This window comes from Sciurus vulgaris (genome assembly GCF_902686455.1).
Source record: "Sciurus vulgaris genome assembly, chromosome: 3".
Lineage (NCBI taxonomy): Eukaryota > Metazoa > Chordata > Mammalia > Rodentia > Sciuridae > Sciurus > Sciurus vulgaris.
The window spans coordinates 126,211,438-126,231,735 of NC_136463.1; the positions used below are offsets into that span (position 1 = coordinate 126,211,438).

Sequence of the window (20,298 nt, forward strand, 5' to 3'; positions counted from 1 at the left end):
GTGTTACCTCCCTCAGCCTCCTGTCCCAAACTGCTGTGGAGTCTTACCGTGTTCTGTTAAACAATGCTTATGTACAATTGCTATGAATAACTTATAAAAGGGCTATACAAAACCTCTGGACTAAAAGAAACTCTATGTAGGGTAGTATTTTTTCCTCAATATGCCAATGGGTTTAGGTAAGTGGCAGAGGATGGTGTCTACAAGAGTGATCAGGGTTGAATTTTTTAATTTTGGTGGTGCATTTTGTTCTTGACAAATGATGAAAATGTTCTAGATAATTTTTATGTACTCAGGGAAAAAAGAAAAGGAAGCTTTTTTGTTTTATATTCTAAACTCAGTTTGAGTAGGGTTGCCAAGCATAAGAAAAGTGTATGTGTAATAGGCTTCCGTGGACTTGACAGTCAGCCTTTTTACAAATATTCATTGGGAGAGAGTGTTGGGAGCTCCCCTTGCATAAATTTTATCTTTGTGTTAAGAAGATGAAAGTGCTTTTTAATTTTAATTAACCATTTGGCAACTTGGAAGCTGGTGCTATTTTTCATCAATGGTGATATGCTTCCAACAGGGTTGGGAGGAGGAAGAAAAGAAAACTACTGTTTGTTTTGACCAGAAGTCTACTTCAGTCGAGTTTGACTCAAAGCATGGTGAGGTTAACAGACCATCCAGAGGCAGCACTAACAGGCAATGTTAAGTTCAAAAGGGCAGGGGAAGGAACTGGGGGCAGCCTGGAGGGTCTGTTGTGCTGGCTTCGAAGGTCGTTGCTCCGGCAGGAAGGGCAGAGCTCCATGAAGCAGGAGGCTGTGTCCGAAAAAATGATCCCATTGTCGTGCGCTGGGTTCTGATCTTCGTTTTTCAATCCTTTTTCCTCAAGCACATAAAGAAGCCAGACTATGTGACGACAGGCATTGTACCCGACTGGGGAGACAGCATAGAAGTTAAGAATGAAGATCAGATTCAAGGGCTTCATCAGGCTTGTCAGCTGGCCCGTCATGTCCTCCTCCTGGCTGGGAAGAGTTTAAAGGTGGCGTCTTACCAAGCCTCAGAGTGACTTACATAAGGAGCAACAAATACTTCTTCTTTCTTTTTCACTTTAATTCTTGTTTTGTACACATCTAATTTGCTTTCAAAAAAATAAGTAAAGTCTTAGGATTGGAGAGAGGGACCTTATTATTTTATGTATTTATTTAAGAGGTAATTAAAAAATCCAAATTGAATTTTTGCTAGCAGAATTCTAGAAATTCTTTGGACTCAATCAGCCTGTCCAAGTTGATCAGTGGCAGACAGCTTTGACTTTTGCCTCTTACTCCTGCCTGTAGCGTCTGCTTTTGCTTCCTTCATTATTTCTGTATGCCTGAAGAATTTTCTACCTTGCATTTTGCCTCCTATTTTTTTGCATTAGCTCTGCAAAGAAAGATCAGACCAGATACACAAAGCTATAGGTAATATGGCCATATCATTGTGTATGAAAATCTTACAAGATTTAGTTCTTTCATAATAATTTGAAGCACCCTGCTACATAGAGATCATGAAAGAAGGTAAAGCCTGTAGTTTCCAAAAGGTGGGCAGAATTTAGGAAGACTCAAAGATGAAATCACTTACTGTGTCATCTGTATAATAAACTTGTTAGAGCAACATAACTAAGCATAATGTGAACATAAAATAATAGAAAACTATTTAGAGGTATAGCTAATTTTTAATAACAGATTTTACTTTGTTTTAGATTTTTATTTATAATTGGTGAGTTTATGAAAATAGTCTTCATGTACTCATAAAACTCAATTTTAGGGGCTAAGTCTAGCTCAGTAGTAGAGTGCTTGCCTAGCATGCATTAGGCCCTTGATTCAAGTGAGACCCAGCACCACAAAACGAAATAACACAAAAGAAAAACTTCAATTTCAGTTTTCTCTGGGAGCAATTAGAAACCTTCTAGAAAGGGGAAAAAAATTTTTAAACACATTTATTACTTAGGCATAAAAGAAGTCAAGGTTAGTGAAAAACAAATCTCTACAAAATGTATCAGACTGAGTTTTTAAATGATGACTCCCCTAATCTCCATGCCATTGCTGCAAAACCCATGTAATGTTTCACTGAAATAAAGTGTGGGTTGACCTACTTTTTGAAACCTGTTGTCTAAACCAAAAATCCTTTGGAGCATTTATTCATGTGCTTCCATTAGCCATGGTACTAACCATTGAGAAAGAGAAAGGGATTGCTGAAGGACATATTGTGGAAATCTTGAGGCTAAAAAAGGAGTCATGTCATTTAATGACTCACAAATGATTTAGGGGATCCTGGAGTTTAAATTTTCTATTTCTTAATAGTTCATAATACTATCATTTACCCAAATTATCATCAAAAAAAGCACAATTGAGAATAACATTAGTCATAATTAACTAAAATATAACAAGTTTATTATAGTAAGTCTATACAATCTCACATGGAAGTGCTGTTATCATGGGGATAGTTGATAAATACAGGAAATGTCTTCAACTGTCACTGCACAATTTCTGTATTTAATATTTTAGGTTGACATGACAACCGAAGAGATAGATGCTCTTGTTCATCAGGAAATCATCAATCATGACGCCTATCCCTCACCTCTAGGCTATGGAGGCTTTCCAAAATCTGTTTGTACCTCTGTAAACAACGTGCTTTGTCATGGTATTCCTGACAGGTATTCATTTTTTTATAATAAGTTGTTCCTTTGGAAACTAAAACATGAAACTAAGATCTATAGTGTATGTTGAAAGATACCGTGGTTCAATTGAAATCCACCTGCAAACTTCTGAAGTGAATTATGATAAAACAAAAATTTTGAAGTATTTTGCTTCGAAGTGGCTATAATACCACCATTTAATATTTGTTAAGACAGTATGTGATCTACAAAAGTAGTTATGCAGTAACTATTTCTTTTACCTTCCTCAATTTTTACCACATATTTTTTGTTATCAACTACTGTTTTGGTTCAGCATAACGCTGAGGTAACTAATAAGTTCATCTTTTTAAGAATTTGTTCTTTTAGTTATACATGATAGCAGAATGCATTTCGATTCATTGTACACAAATGGAGTACAACTTTTAAATCCTACCCATGCTAAGTGAAGTACGTTTATCTTTTTAAAGAAGCAATTTTTTTAAACAATGGCAATGTGTTTGTTTTATCTATTTCTTATAAAATTTGATGTGACTAATAGAAGACATAAGTCAGGTGTAGTTATTTCATTTATGCCTCCTTCACTCCAGATTATCATTGTGATTCACTGAGTTTGTGATAGTGGTCATTAGGTGTTTACTTTTTATTCCTTTTATTGAGATCTATCACCATTTTTTTCTTCTGTTTATGTTTCAGTCGACCTCTTCAGGATGGAGATATTATCAACATTGATGTCACGGTGAGTAAATCATACAAAAAATAGTCTTTGATCAACTTCAGAATTGCTGGTAGCAACAGGAAGAAGAGTGGATTGAAAATGTGAACTGCACCGGTGGAAGTGCTGTTTACTTCTAGCCCCAGACGTAAGCAGCTGGTTTCCTTTTTTGTCTTTAACTCTGTGTTTATTCCAAGTAAACCCAGGCCTGACTTGAATTTAGGGCTGGAATCAGATGCACTGAGATCAATGTTGGCCTAAGTGAAATGTCAACCCAATCCTGCTATGTGTCATGTTTTTGAGAAGGTGTAATTGTTATTGATCCACTGTGTAGTTAATGCAGAGCACCACAGCACTGGGCAGCTGCTGAAGCTAGATATGTATGAGATGAGCTAACACGAAGAAAGCCAGCATTTTTCCTTCACTCTGCCAAGATTGATCTTCCTCTTCCTGCTGATTTTGAGTGGGGCCTGTCATTATCTTACTCTGTCATTAGGGGCTACATTGGCCTGTGTGTCAGTCTATTTGGACAGCAACTCTTTTGCTAGCAGTGTTCCCTAGATTTATTAAAATCCCTGAAAGTAACGTTGTGTTCCATTTCTGGTATAGAGAGTCTTGAGCTCAAAGCATACATTGGTTTTCTCTTTGAACTTTGAAGTTTTCACCAAATGGTTAATGGTCTTTAAAACAAAAAAATAGCAAGCTTGAATAATTTACCATAGGGACCTCAAATTGTACAAGTTTTAACCTTTTCTAATTTTCTTACCCTTTCACCATTCTCAGACTTGAATTATTTGTGCTCATTTTATAAAGAATTGTTGCACTGATACCTTTGGATTATGTAGATCATAAAATCTGTACATTGAATGATTAATAAATACATTTTAAATAAATAAATACAATTTAAATATCTGATGAGAATTAGTTGAGATGGATAACATTCAAGGAATAGTTTCTATTAATGAGGAGATATTTTTAGTAATAGTTATTTTATATCCAGACTATGAAACTTAAGTAAGACTTGGAATGAGATGGAAATGGGCATCTAGTGTTTGAATTCAGTCATATTTTTAGTTCTTTAATTCAGTCTTTTTTCTTCATATCAACTGGTATAAGGATTCTTTCATTGCCAATGCTATTTCCTATACCATTCTGTCCTACTTATATACTTGAGCATTTGCTCCACCTACCCTGTTGGTATCTTTCCAACTCAGAATCATGTAAGAGTTATTTTATGAAGTGTTTTCTCACCTAATCACCCTCTAATAAAATATTGCTGCTTGAATGAAATATTGCTGCTTTCTTACTACTTCAAATGTGTCCAAAGAGATATTTTATTCCTTTTCTCAGTTTGCTAAAGATTTTTATTAAGTAATATCGTTTTTAAATTTTAAAATTATTCCAACAGTTAACAAAACTCATAAAGCAAAGTGAAATACTTTCAAGTGTCTAGAAATGTGAAGGAACCTAGGAAACATATAGGTTAGTATCATTTTTTTTCTTAGTATTGGCTCAATATGGGAATGAAATATGTTATAGAAAAATCCTATACTTAGGTTAGTATTGGGGATTGAACCCAGGGCCTTATACATGCTAGGCAAGTGCTCTGCTATCAAGCAATATCCTCAGCCCTACATTGGTATCTTAACAAATTATATTTCTTATGAAATATTTTAAGTCAAGGACTCCATTACCAGATCCTATAATTTTATCAGAAAAATACTCATTGTATTTTATAGCTTATATCTAGTATGCATCGCAAGAAAATAGGTTTGTCTTTCTCTTAAAAGTTGAATGTTTTTTAAAAAAGACAATGTGATGCTTATAGTAGTTGCTCAATAATACTTGTTAAATAAATGAAGTATAAAACAAGAATAATTTGGGATACAGTGGTTATATATGATTGCCACCAACTCTCAAAAGCATTCAAATATTATACTTGAATCCTTCAAGTAGTCATTTTGAAAACTAGTAAAAATATGAAAAGCAAATAGTATTTCTGAATAATACATTTTTACTTAAAAACAATTACACAAACATTCACAATTACAAATTTTCTTGAATTACTCATTAGCAAATTTTATACTCTTGTATATAGATTGCAAAGGATAATAAAAGGGAACGAACGTGTTATATATATATAAAACACTATTCTATTACAAAGTAATTAAGATAATTTGATACAGTTGTGAAAAAACTTGATTAGAAGGCAACTTGTCTGTGTGTCTGCCCTGACTTCTAAAGTGAAGATCTTTATGAAGACCTTTCTTGTCTCCTTTATAGAACATAGGAGAACATTTTTAAAGATACAGAATAGTATACAGATTTAAGTCATAAATTCAGAATTAAAACAAACAGAAAGTTCAGATAAATATCTCTTTAATAGAAGTCTCTGCATTCAACTTCATGAGAAAGAGAGCTGTGAAAAATAGGACAAATTTATGTAAAATAGTAAATACCCTGCTACCTCCAAGGATCAATATTCCACCAGTCTCCTTTGCCTTCTGTATTTATTATAGTGTTTGGTAATCATTGATTTTTTTATAATAAATCTGGTGATGTTTAAGATCCTATAGAGTTTCTGAATCATCGAACACTGATAAAGCTATATTTTCTGTAATTTTTCTCATGAGTCTGTTCGTTCTGTTCTAATTCTTTAAAAATCCTTGTAGACTATTTTCTGTAACATTCTGCTATCTGGAACATTTGATTAAGACTTCACTTTGGACATGGGATTTTTCTATAACATATTTCATTCCCATATTGAGCCATTTCAATTCTTGGAACTAAATTCCACTAGCATAGCATCCATTATAATATGTCTTATCTTATTTCTTCTTGTCATTATATATTACTTCCAAGTATAGAACTTAAATCTTGTAAATCTTCATGATAGTAAGGAAACTTTTTATTATGTTAACTACTTCTTAGTTTTGTAAACCTATACTGGTAATTGTGGGTCAGTGTATTTTATTTGGTCACTAATTTTTGAATACAGTGACCAAATAAAATACATTTGCCTTCTCAAAATTAAAATGAGGAATCAAAATTTATACTAGTGTTGCTAATCACAATACTAGTGATACTAGCAATACTAGTGTTGCTGAAATAGATTAGTCATTTATATGTTTTTTTAGACTGTCACATCATTACATGGCTTCATCTTTTTACTTTCTGTTAAGATTTCAGTATGTCCTTTTTTTCTTTCTTATTTTTTTAAATAGGCAAACAAGCGTAATGTTGAGAGGGTAAAACACATGAGTTTACTAAATACATAAATGAATACTATATGTACTTTAGGAGAGTGGGTTTTTAAACAAGGACATATTTTAAAATTTCTGCCTGTGTTTAGGTCTTTTACAATGGCTTCCATGGAGACACCTCTGAAACATTTTTGGTGGGCAAGGTGGATGAATGTGGTAAAAAGTTAGTGGAGGTTGCCAGGAGATGTAGAGATGAAGCAATTGCAGCTTGCAGAGCGGGGGCCCCCTTCTCTGTAATTGGAAATACAATCAGGTAAGCCTTACATTGACAAGTAAAGGGAGGGTTGGCAAATGGTACAAAGGTTATTGGTGGCTTGGTATAAAGTTGATGACATGTTTTATGATTCAGAACCATCATTTCAGTCTGATATCAGTATGTGAACTGCCAGGCTGCAATATTCTCCCTGAGTTGGAAAAAAAAATAAATAAATAAATAAAAAGACTTTTAAAAAGGGAATTATACCAGGGTCAGCAAAGAAACTTACTGAACAGCCAGCAATATTTATATGGCCTCTTGTTTTAGCTTGACATATTCATTTATAATGTTCATGTACTCAAAAAGCACACCAAATATGGAAGAAAGTGCTTAGGAAGGGGATGAGCATTCCAACTCTTGGATATGAGAAAGGAAAGAAGCTAACTATTGTAAAGGAATGAATTGAAATCTATTCCTATGATACAAAGATAAAAACTGTTGGCTCAAGCAAGCCTTACCTTTAGATTAGCAAATTAGTAGATCAGCAAGTAGCCCAAAAGGGTGATCTCCTTTCCTTTTCTAGCCTGGTTCATTTTCCTGTAGACCATTATTTATTTCCCACTCAGTATTCTATGCTTGCATTCTGAGTGTATGTGTATTTTCTGAATTCAAGACTTTTTTTTGTAATCTGTTACCTACTTTCACGTCTTTTTTTCCCCTAGCTCTTTGGAAGTAGACATGCAGAATATGTGTTTTCATTTAAAAGTAACGCATTTGGTTAAAGAGGATCACATCAGTACCCTTTAAAGTACTGTTCTCATTAATATGAACCATTGAATACTTCCCATTTGTCTAAAGATGGAAGGCTTAGTCACCTTGAAAAGATGCTGCCTTTTTTCTTCATACGCCTTCAAATACTTTAAGAAAAAAGGCAGTAAAATATCGGTTAAATGCATTTATGGCTTTAAAAATATTGTAACAGTGTCTGAATCAAACTTTAGTAAAATCTCTTTGGGTTATATCTGAGAAGCTTTTATTGAAGACTTTGAACAAAATTGTGTTTTTGACAGTTTTAAATTATAGGCTAACTAGCCTGGGAAAAAAGGATAGTGTCTCTCTGTTCTTTCATAGGAAATGTTGAATCAGACCCCTACTGGGAAAAGAAATTTAATGCATATCTCACTATCTTACTGTCCATGAATATAATAGAAATGAATTCAAAATGCAGTTTTATTTTTGCAAATGGGATGAGTCGATAGATGCACCTCATATTTTTGAACACCTAGGGTTCAACAAATTTACTGGTGGTGCTCTTGCATTTTAACAAAATTTATTCTTCAGTAGAAGGGGGCAGAGAACACTAGATTCTTATTCAAGCATTCTATCGAGCTCTGCATTCATGGCTGTGTCTAAAGGGCATGTCAGCCTTTGATTCTCTCTGAGAGGTAATTATCCTTTTCCTGTCACGGAACAACAAATGATAGCTAACTACAGAGGCACATTTGCAGTAGTCACATTCATCAACTGCAGAAAAAAAAAATTCAATTTAATTGTGCAACACAGCTGCACATGGGCTTTTGAGCATTTCTGTTGTTCTCCCTGTCTCGCTATTCCTCCCTCCAGATCTATTTTTTAAACTTTTTTTCTGGTTATTTTTTCCCCTTTTTGTCTCTTCTTCCATTTTTACTCTCTGTACTTTCTTGTTAAAGTAATTTTCCTTTGTGGCTCTCATTCTTTTTTCCCCATTGAAGGCTATGAATGTAGAAAATTATCACAATTACTCATATAATTGAGCCTCTTTGTAGCAAGTGCAACTCCAGTAGCCTTTCTCCATCATGAAAATGGTTTCATTATAGGGTTTTTCATATTCTCTGACACCATCTACACAGAGGAACAGGCGTGCAGATGAGATGTACTAGGAACAGGCTAGATCAGTAAGGTCACAGTAGGAATAATTAGCTCTGCTATGGAAAGAGCATCTAGGCCTTTTACTGCTACATAAATGTACTGTCCGTGGCTTTTAGTCACAAAAAAAACTTACTAACAAATGGAGCTCCCGCCTACTACTTTGAAAAAAAGATTTGTATCAACACTACAATTTTCCATCATTAAGACTAATAACACAGAGCCTAGTATACATCAAGGGGAATAAAAAGAAAAATCTCACATTCAAGTGGTGGCTGGGTGCTGACCTTTGTTCCCTTTTTTTGTGTACGACTTAACTCTTTACAAAAAAGAGCCACACGCCACACCAACATGCAGGTGAACTCCAGCTAGTACTAGCAAAGCACAGCATTCAGTCGGGAAAATCTGATAAATCTCCATGCAGGATAATGCATTTCATTACATATTCACTACATTAATTCTAGCTACATAAAAAAGAAGAACAAGAAGAAGAGTAGAATTGAAAGTGACATTGGATTTTAGCTATCTGGATGCAAAGGTCAGTTTTTGCAGAGTATGAATTTGCATGTACAAGCTCCTTTGAAAACCAGATCAGTCTCAACAACTGCACATACAAAACTATGTGGGGAAAAAAAACAGACAATGAACTTCTTACTTTTACCCTAATGCATTTCATTATTTAGATGGTTTATGTCTGCGGTTGGCGAGGAAACTGGCCCCAATTCTCACAAATGTTTGTTCTGATGTGTTAAAGCAGTGTTTCTGAACATCTATTATTTTGCCCTTTTTTTTTTTTTTTTATTCAGGCAGTCTTAAGAGAGTAAGTAAACAAACGATATCCACCTTTGAGCCAAAAGTACTTGAAATCTTTATAGACCAAAGGTTTACAAACATCTTTCAACTTGGTCTCGCCTATTGTAAGATATTCACCATCTTTGCACAGCCTCTCTCTACTGCTACACTCTGAAAAGAACATTCAGGCAGCGTGTTGTGGTATTTTGTTGCCCCAAACCTCCAGATCTCTAAGGAATATTTTTAATTCTCCTCGGAGACCTAGAGGATAGGATGATGTCTTTGAAGGAGCAGCAGTCAAAATGATTTCATGAAAAGATCTCTCTGTGTGCCCTTTTGCTTTTTGAGGGATGCCTAGTGATCTTTAGGCCATAGTGATGTTATGCTCTCTGTACCTCCATTTGCTTTAAAATATCTCTGAATCTGTATTTTTGTAACTACCTCTAGATTCTATTATCTGTGTGAGAATATTATGAATGTGTAGATTCATGTATCACAAATATATGACAGGTCAATCAAAAATAATTCAAACTTACAGTTGTAAATGTCATGATGAAAGTATCAATAAATAGCTTTTAATGTTTAATTCATAAGTATATGTTTTGATATTAATTTAGAACAATATGAAGCAGATTTTTAAAAAATAATCTCTTTCTATTAGATTATGCACATTTAAACAATAAGTGGCTCAGGCAAAATAAGTCATTTTAATGTCATCTGTGATGGATTTTTCTTGACAGCTACTGTAAATTACAATTACACTGCTTCTCTCTACACATGAAAGTAAGCATTGCAATAAATTATCTTTTATTTCAATCCATCATGTCTGCTTTTCAGAAACAGAAAACCTCAAATAAAAGTTCAGCACTATTGTAAGAAAAACACAGTAATTTGTGATCCAGTTTGAAACAAAAAAATGCACCACTTTTGGAAAACAGTTGTTGGCTTTCAAAAATATTACTAATTATACTTAAACATTCCTGTCATTGAAGGGGATCCCTGAATTTGTGCATTCCTTCATTCGAAGACTACTATTTAGATTAAATTCTAGAAAGATTAAGGTAAAATTCCCTAACTGAGCAAATCAGGTGCCACTTGAAAGATCCTTTATTAAAGATGTGTGACCCTTTGGAGATTAGTGTTGCTTACAGGATTCATGTAAAAATGATAATAAAACTATTTCCATATGCATTTTGATTTCATTGTAAGATCATATACTTAAACATAGTACTCCTCTGCCCTCTTGGGGAATGTATTTTTACTCATACAGAGTAGTTGAAATGCATTAAGAGATTTTACTTATCTAGACAACACTACAATTGAGTCCAGCTGCCTTGTGAAAAGAAATTTAACTGAAGAAAATGGTCACAAGATGAAATTCCTTAAAAGAAATTTCTCTTTCAACTATAAACTGTAGCTGAAACATGAACTGCAATAACACAGTATAATTGAAAAGTGAGTTCATCAGCTACCTTTGCACACCTCCTTCCTCTTCTCTCTCCCCCAGAATTCCATAAGAAAACCTTCAAATCATAAATGTGCTGGCCTCATGGGTAGGTGTAATACTATCATAAAGGATATTTAGTTAGAGAAAATCAGAACAGAAGAGCTAATATCAGGAGTGTTCTTATCATTAGATTTCAACAAGGAGAAGGAAGATTTCATGGTGAAATGTTCAGGGCAAAAAAAAACCTGGGCTCAGAAACAGGTCATGGCCCGGCTGGGGCAGGTGTTGAGGAGCAACTGCAGCACTTCTTGGGTATTCCTGCCTAACCTACTATTTTTATTTTCCCCAACATAACAGTCAAGAGGTAGATGCAGCCTGTACCTTCCCATGCCACAGTTAAGGTGACTAGTACTTGCTTTTATGTTAGAGGAGTGGAGTTTGCTACTACAAGTCACCTGCATTGTCTCTATGAAATCAGATTTAAATCCTACAGTCAGATAAATAATCTTGTGCTCACCATATATCCCAAAATAGTATAAGGGGCATACTTTTAAAGAGTAACTAGGAACATTAATGAGATTTTTTTCTTATTTAGTTCTAGTAAGTGTATGTTTAAAACTACCAATCCAAAAGGAAAATACCCTGAAAAGCAGACAGAAATGTATTTTTAGCTCCTAGGAATCAAGCATTGAGATGGGCTCAACCAAGGAACTGAGAGAAATGTGTCCTGTTCTTTTCCTCTTTTCACCCGGCTGTGAATCCTCTAACCTTTTGCATCTGTGACATGTAGAGACTATGATACTCCTGTAGCCAGAAGTTCCAGCGGGACCCAGGGAGCAAATTGTTGTAGGAGAATGCACTCAGATATCTTTATCCACCTAGTAATTGCACAGCTTCTTTTATGAAGAGGAATGAGAGGTATGATGGGGGGAGGGACCCCAAGGGTTTTTTTCAGAGTGGGCTTTCTTCCTCTCATCGGAAATTAAAATGAAGATTGCCATTGTAACACACATTTAGGATGTAGCTGTGATGCCTGCCAATCAGCTGATTCTGGGGGTGGTGGGTAGCTCCCTTTTTTCTTTTTTTAAAGACAAGAAAATAGAATAGTTTATATTGAACGCTCTTTGAATCACTGAGATTTGTTGGGACTGAACTAACAATTTACAGGTTTAGGTAGAAGCTGTTCTTATTTTTTTTTAAACTCAATCTAGATTATAATGTTTTATTTAATCATTTTTCTTCTACCTTCTTTCCACTCTCCATCCTTAGTTTCTATTCAGAAATTGTGTGGAACAAATAGAAACACCTTGGAAACAATGTTATAGCTCCTGCCCACAGTGCAAAGACCCACAGAAACAACACAAGTATAAAGTTCAATTTATGAGATTAAAACGTTGACTTATTCCTGTCCTTGACACATGAGTAGCTTACACATTTCTACACTATCAGTTATGTCATAATTAAATTTCAATGAGAAGCTGACCACCTGCTGATTATAGTGACATCCTGGTCTAAGTGAAAATACTATAGAAATCTGGGGATGGTTAAAAATGTCTTTTAAAAATGCATACAGATACAATGTCTATATAGGTGCTGGCTAAAGCATTCATATTAAACTAAACTACAGTTTGTTGGAAACTGTGGTTCTACAACTAAAAAGTTTGAGATTTTTAGGGATTGCAGTAGTGGTCCTATAAATGCAAATCCACTGTTACTGGTAGGGTTAGGGGCATTATGCCTTTCTTCCACATGAAAAGGTAAATCAGAGCCAGGCATGGTCATACATACCTGTAATCACAGTGACTAGAGAGTCTAAGGCAGGAGGATCACAAGTTCGAGTGAGGCTAGCCTGGGCAACTTAGCAAGATCCTGCCTCAAAATTTAAAAAATGGGGAGAAAAGAAAAGCACCCTTGGGCTGGGTTCAATCTCTAATACCAAAAGAAATGGAATAAAAAGAAAGAAAGAAAAGAGGGCTGGGGGTGTGGCTCAGTGGTGAAGCCCTTGCCTAGCATGCACATTCTACCCGTAATGACGTAAAAAAAAAAAAAAAAAGAAAGAAAATGTAAATCATTGGTGACATATATGATCTTACCAGTCTGATGCTCCCAGAGCAAACATTTACCTGATTTCAACAAAAACTTTTCAAACTTGAGGGTAAATATTTTAGGGTTGGAGTCTGTGTGCTAGATTTAATTGATAAGAAATAGATGGAACACAAAAACATTTGCATGTAGAATAATGAAGCATTAAGAATTAGGAATCACACAGTAACTTAGGCATCATAGTGATGAAAAAGCTTTTTTTAAAAATGAATTTCATTAATGGCATAGGCCTGGAGTTGAACTCCAAAGTGATCACAAAGTTTTGGAGTGTTTCAAGAAAACTGACAAAACAGAATTGACCTTTTATGTGAGCATGTTTTTGGTAAAATGTATAACATTTTGAAATAGGTCAGAATAAAGGAAATCATGGAAGTAGCAAGTCATATTTCTAGATTGTAATTTTCTTCTCTGTTTAGTCCCCAAATCAGTAGTAATTTGCACAGCAGTTTACCCATAAAACCATAAAAAACCACATAGGTTTTTATGATCTGCATTATATGCACATATGTCTTAGTTATGTGTATCAATCTATATTTGTGTGTATGCATATACATTGCTTGTCTAAAAATGACCTTGATTGCTATACTAAAGTACATGACTCAAACTACTATGTTAGATACATACCTTCTTTCTTCATATATCCAAGGGAGTTGTTACAAGCATCAGCAAAATCAAAAGTATTCCAGAATAAAGAAAATGGTAAACTGGGCATAGTGGTGTACACCTGTAATACCAGATACTCTGATGGCTGAGGCTGAAGGATTGAAAGCTCAAGGGCAGCCTCAGCAACTTAGCAAGATCCCAAATTAAAATTTTTTTTAAAGAGTAGGGGATGTAGTTCAGTGGTATAGGGTTTGCCTAGTGTGTGTGAAGCCTGAGGTTCAATCCCTAGCACCACAAAGAAAAAAAAAATTATGATCAGACTCTAAATAGAACTTTTTTTTTCTTTTTCAGAGAATATTTTATAGTGACTTTCTTTTTATCTTAGTATGCATTTAAAACTTATCTACTTTAGTGAAATATCTTTTGGTCACTTTTAAAGCCGCATAACTCATCAGAATGGTTTGCAAGTCTGTCCACATTTCGTGGGACATGGAATAGGATCTTACTTTCATGGACATCCAGAAATTTGGCATCATGGTAAGAAAATTAATTTGGAAGCTCTTTATTGAATGGAATCAGGCTTAGGTAGTTTTGTTCCTTAAAACTTACTTTGAATTCACATTGTGTGTGTGTGTGTGTGTGTGTGTGTGTGTGTAAGTATAAGGGTATCTACTTAATTTTAACCAGCACATTACTATGTTACTAGATCAGAGCTCAGCAGTTTCAATCCCCAAATAAGGTTTATTTTACTTTTTGTCTTCTCATGAAGGGCGCATGGCTGGAAAGCAAAAGGGACATTTGTCTAGAAAAAGTTACTGAAAACAAAACGCCACTGCATCAATGTCCCAGCAGCATGTACATATGACTGTTTTCTGTTTTTCTTTTTCTACCCCCATTTCTAACTGCTGACTGTTGTGGTTAAACTTCATTACATCCTACACAGCGTTGACAGCTGATGTATTTAGCAGCATGTACTCTTTTAGTGATTTCTAGATTATACCCACCCTTGTGTTCATTCCCCAGAATCCCCTATTTTTCACTGCCTGGGTGTGCACCCTACAGTGAGAAGACAGAAGTGGGCCCGAAGTGGTGGGAAGATTTGGGTTAAGGTAGGAGGCAGCTGTTTGGAGGAACCCAAAGTGGATGCATGTTTGGACTGGAACCAAAGGAAAGTTGGTCCTGGAGCCTAACCTTGCTCTTGGGGTAGGACTGGTCTTTAATGGAACTACTGCCTGAAACCCACCCCTAGAGGGTCCCTGGAGACTTACAGGGACAGAACCCCTTTGGGCCAAAAAGCTCCACCTAACAGCTCAGAAGACGTCCAGTTGAGAGTGCAGGAAGGATCTTTCAGCCCTGTGCCGCACCCAGTGCAGATGCTTGGAGTTAATTTATTTGAGGATGAAGGTACCTCTCTGCCTGCTCCAACCTGCACACCAGGATGCTGCCCTCCCTTTGCATACTTCCCTAAGACTTCTTTCTCTTTGGGGTGAGGGTGAGGGTCATGACCCAGACCTAGTGAGGCCAGGAGATCTAGCAGCAGGTGACCTGGGGAACATGTGAGGGGTGAGAGGAAGCCCTACAGGTGTCTGAAACACCCAGACCACCGCACCAAGTCTTGGCAGAAGACTGGGGGGTGGGGGGAATCTGCTCAGAGCACAGATAGTGCAAAGATTGAGGCCCAGGAGCTTTGTGTTTTACCTCTTGGGCCACCCAGGAATCTGGAAGCCTTCACCCTTCCTTCCCCTAAAAGAAATAAAATTACCAAGTTTTTAAAGCAGACCCAACTCCCCTAATTGTGTTTATCTCTGCCTTCTCATTTCCTATTCTCACCCCTGCCCTGTCTGCCCTTTCTGTTTTGCAGCGAACGACAATGACCTTCCCATGGAGGAGGGCATGGCCTTCACCATAGGTAAATGCTGGCGCTCCTCTTTGGAGAGCCATGACTCCTGAGCGGAAACTGGGAACTGTTGCTGGCCTAGGCCAGCAGTCCTGAGAAGGACTAATAGAGCCAATCAGCATAATGAAATAATTCAGATGCATAGTAAATCAAATTAAATAATATCCTGGAGCCCCATCTTCCTAAATCAAATACTTACCAACACATTTAGAAGAAGGCAGCCATCCAACCTCTAATTCTGTTACCAGCATAATGTGGTGTTTGCCTTTTTGTTTTGTTTTGTTTTTTCATTAACACCCAGTAACTACAGGCGATTATGTCCCTTGCTCCCTGTCAGCAAGTGGCATGTACTCTCTGGCGGCCCATTCCTGGCTGATCTTGTGATTGGTGTCACCACCAAATCCCAATCACCTAGGGCCATGAAGACCTCATATTTCTGACTGTGGGACTTAATGGAGAAGCAATTAGAGTGAAATAAGAAAATTGTTATTTGCTGATTAATGAACATTTTGAGCATGTTTTAAAAATTCAAATATTTTTAAAAACTGACTGGTATTTATAAGAGGGACTAGTGTTTGGGTGGTTATTATCCACGGGGTCCTAATTAAGGCTTGATTAAAATGCCCTTCTTTCTCTAAAAAATTATGAACTAGGCAACTTAATACATTTTTTAATGCTGTAGCGTTTCCTCTTCCCACTGTTCAGTTTGTAGTATACGATGTAAGCAACATCAATTATCAGCCCTTGCAAGATGACAACATGAACTCGTGGTGAAGCACTTAAGGGGAGGGGGGGAATCTCCTTATTCTCTTTTTTTGATAATCAGCCGAAACAGTGTTTGACAAGAATCTGATGAGGTCACTGGAGTAAATATTTTCCCTCTTACAGAGCCAATCATCACCGAGGGATCCCCTGAATTTAAAGTCCTGGAGGATGCATGGACTGCGGTCTCCCTAGACAATCAAAGGTGTCTGCTTTCTGCCCTGTTGCTTTTAAATTGTTCGGGAAAGAAAGATAGGTCCGACGGCGCTGGCGAGCTACTGCTCGTGGTGGCTGCTCGGGCGCTTGGTGTGCGTCCTGACTGCTGCTCTGTGTTTCAGGTCCGCCCAGTTCGAGCACACAGTTCTCATCACGTCGCGGGGCGCGAAGATCCTGACCAAACTGCCCCACGAGGCCTGAGAGGCTGCCCTAAGGTCCCAGGCGCCCGGCGCCATTTTTCTCAATTTTTGAAATACAGCTAGAGAACTTTTAGAAGAAACAGGAGCAGCAGGTCACGCAGCAACCCACCTGACACCTAATATCTTGGGAAAAAAGGCGGTGGGGATGGGAGCAGTTGGGAACTCAGATCTGAAAACGTGCCTGGGGCCATGCGGCTTTTGAAAGACGGGTCGGGGTCCTGGGCTCGGCTTCCCTGCGCGGGAAACGCATCTGGAGAGGAACGCGGACGCAGTCGTTTAGGAAAGGAGCGATTCTAGAAGCAGCAGTTTTCTCTTTTCCTTGTCCAGACTTTGTCCCAATGAAAAACCTCTTAAACTCATTGTGTCTAGGCTCTTTGCGTTTGACAGTTACAACGGGGAGAGGGTAGGTAGTTTAATTTTTGAGTCTCTGAACTTTTTTACACACTCGCGCGAAAAAAACCCGAACCTAAATGTTAGATGGCATTTTTAAAAAGTCTGTTTCTCCCCCTGCGGATTCCACACTGGTCGTCCCTGATGGCTCTCCAGAGGCCAACACCTGCTCCCAGCCCAGCCCCTTCGATTTATTTCCCTTTCACGCGGCTTTCCGTGAAAAGATTAGCCCGCAAACCGAAGCATTGATTGCAAACGTTTTCTTGGCTGTGGACCCTAGGCCTGGCCCTTGTTCAGGGTTTTATCACTCCAGATACTAGACTTTCCTGGTCTGCAGCGGCTGTTCCTTCACCCCTCAACCAGTCTTCCCAGAGATTGAGTTCAGATCCTCTCACTCCCCACGCATACACACTAGACCGTTTGTTGCACCAGGAATTCGCGCTGCGGGCCCACTCGCCCAGATGTAAATAGTATCTGACTGGTGAGCGAGCCGCTAGTCGCTAAACTGACCTCTTCCATATTAACCCTGATGGGACCCGCGCTCGCGTGCGGCAGTGGCCACGAAGGTCAAGTATTTCCAAGGTGCACAGGATCCCAGCGAGAGGAGATACGGACACTTTTGAGACAAGGGCCTAGTTTGGCCTGGACTGGAGCTGGCAGCTTTAGTTCATTCCTCTAGCCGGCAATTCCAACCCGCTTCAGGAGCAGGAACCCACCTGTCCACAGTTTCCCAAGGGCCATTCCTGCCGGGAGCAATTTCCCTTCCCTTCCTCTTGCTCTCCAAGATCTGTTCACAACTGGGTCAAGGGAGGGGAGGGGCTGGACCTCTAGTAGTCCACAAAGGAAGCCTGTCCCCTCTGCGTATGGTTTTAGGAACCAGTCCAGTGAAGATGTCCCGGTAGCCAGTAGTTATGCTAACTTGGTTACTACTAAAGTGGACCTTGCAAAGTTTCCACTGGCTAAATATTGCTTGGGGTCACCTGTAGTTGCCCCCACAGATGTAGGTGTCCATACTGGGAACTAGCTTGTCTTTCTGGCACCCAGAGTGGTGGGAAAGGAGACAAGAAACAGGAAAATAAACCCTTGGAAAAGTGATGAGTTCCAGCTCTTCCTGAACAGAGATTCCCTGCATGGCCCCCCAACACACTGTGAAGCCATTTCTCCAGGGATGTAGAATTTCGGATAGAAGTGATTCTAATTCTAGTGGATCTAAGAGCTGGAAAAGGATGGGGTTGAGGATTTACCAGATTCATAGATAAACTTTTGAGATGCTCTCGAGTTGGCCAGGCAGAAAGAAGCCCAGTCAGGGCAATTTCCCCATAACAATTTGGATTTTGAGAGGAACAGGACCAGCTGACCTTGGGAGATGTTTGCCAGAGAATGACTTCACTTCTGTCCTAGAGCAACCGGATTCCAGCCATTAGCACAGTATCTTTATCTGCAGATGAGTTTACTCTGAGGTTCCCTAAGGATAGTTTCATTAGGACCACAGGATTTTACCAACCACTGGGATAACATGCTGCTTCTGCAGTAATTACTTCAAGGTGAAGGTATTTATGGGACAGATATATAATCCTATTTATTAAAATGACTAACCTAAAGGTGTGTATGTGTGTTTTATGAGTATCCATTTAGTACTGCCACTACTCAGCAGCCCTGTAGGAAACAAACTTGAATTAGAATGAATTCCATGTCACATGCTTTGAAGTTGAGATTAGGAAGTAGGTTTTAAAACTATCTTGTCTATGCCTCCTCTCCCCTCTGTCACCTGAACTGGCCTCTAACCCTAACCCAGAGCCAAGTATGACTGGATTAATATCATTAGGGCTGGTCCTGAGGTGACTCCAGTAGGTTCTACTTGGAATCCCAAACCAACAGGAGAATTTTGTTTCTTCTCAGAGCTTGGACAAAGGTCTAAGCAAACTGGCATTTTAGAACAGGTGTCGCCTTAGAGGTGGGGCAGTGGGAGGGATCCACTCAGAACTCAGAGAGTAGAGATAACATCACACATTGAGAAACTAAGGAAGGGCCAGCTGGCTGCACTGCGGAGGGTCGTGGCTCAGCGTCTCTCCCCAAACCTGCTTCTCTGGGTTGGGGATTCCGGAGTATAGACATTCCCTCGCCCATATACAATTCAATTCTAAATTAAGCTAGGCTCTGAAACCTTATCCCGAAGGAGTGCATGCGGAACCTTTAATTCCAGGAGCCTGACTGGTCCCCTGCAACGTGGAAGTCATTGATCCTCCTCAAAGACGTGGAAAGACCCAGCTCTAAGGAAGACTGGCAACTGTGCGGTTCTCTCCTCCCCCCATCCTTCAATTCTCTGGGATAAAGTAGCCCCAGGCGGCCGGTCCATCGGGGTTGCTTTCTCTGAGCTCTGGGAGATAACAGTCCGGTTTTCCCCCGTCCCAACCTCGACCCCGCGCCAGCCGTGGAGATCACTTACGTGGGCAGGGCCCGCAAGGCGAGCGCGAGAGACCCGGGGCTTGGGCGTCATCCGAGCGGCTGTGCTGGGCGCACAGCATGGCACTCCACACCCCAAAAAAGGCTCAAGGAAGGAGCAATTAAAACCACAAGTGCGACAAGGAAATCAAGACAGCCGAGAGGCTCCAGGAATTGTCTAGTGACGGAGTCATTAGCTGGTTGTTGCTACAAAGCCTCACCGTGTGGTTTGGTGATTAAGGGGGAAAAAAAAAATCTTTTAAGCGTTGGCAAACCCGTTATTGGTTTGGAGGAGGATTTTTTTTTTCTTGCTTTTGTTTTTCTTTTTTGCTCCAACCACGCTGCCAGAAATATTTCTGCCCCCAGCACTGAGCCCTAAATTCAAAGGAGAGGAATTCCGCGGGCAGGAGCTGCTACAGAAGTTAAAAAAGAGAGAAACCCCCCTCTACTAATATCTGTAACGACAGCACCGATGTAATTTGTTTTGAACGTTCATTTTTATTGGTGTTCCCTCTGCCAAAATGTGCTTGATTACAGAGGTTTGTCCTGTGATCATTGCACACTCCAGACAGGGGAAGGTGCAGTAGCGAAGGTTCAGCTCAGGCCAGATCAAATCCCCGGCTGTTTAACGCTGAAAGGCTGCATGTTGCTATTAGTGTTAAATATATGGCTAATTATGCGTATGAAAATTAAACATCAGTGTTATGCTAATGG

At 38.5% G+C, this 20,298-nt stretch overlaps 1 protein-coding gene across 6 annotated transcripts in view; it reads left to right on the plus strand.

The window, feature by feature from the left end:
- Positions 1 to 17,111, plus strand: part of METAP1D (methionyl aminopeptidase type 1D, mitochondrial) — an 82,673-nt gene extending 65,562 nt beyond the window's left edge. For 2 of the 6 annotated variants that reach the window (XM_079135060.1, XM_079135063.1), the window contains 7 exons: positions 2,526 to 2,674; positions 3,350 to 3,392; positions 6,721 to 6,884; positions 14,117 to 14,214; positions 15,539 to 15,586; positions 16,463 to 16,541; positions 16,675 to 17,111. In XM_079135060.1, coding sequence (XP_078991186.1) covers positions 2,526 to 2,674; positions 3,350 to 3,392; positions 6,721 to 6,884; positions 14,117 to 14,214; positions 15,539 to 15,586; positions 16,463 to 16,541; positions 16,675 to 16,753 — 660 coding nt within the window. In that variant the 3' untranslated portion in view covers positions 16,754 to 17,111. The other 4 variants (XM_079135059.1, XM_079135061.1, XM_079135062.1 and 1 more) reach the window with 4 other exon arrangements.
- Positions 17,112 to 20,298: the final 3,187 nt, after the last annotated feature.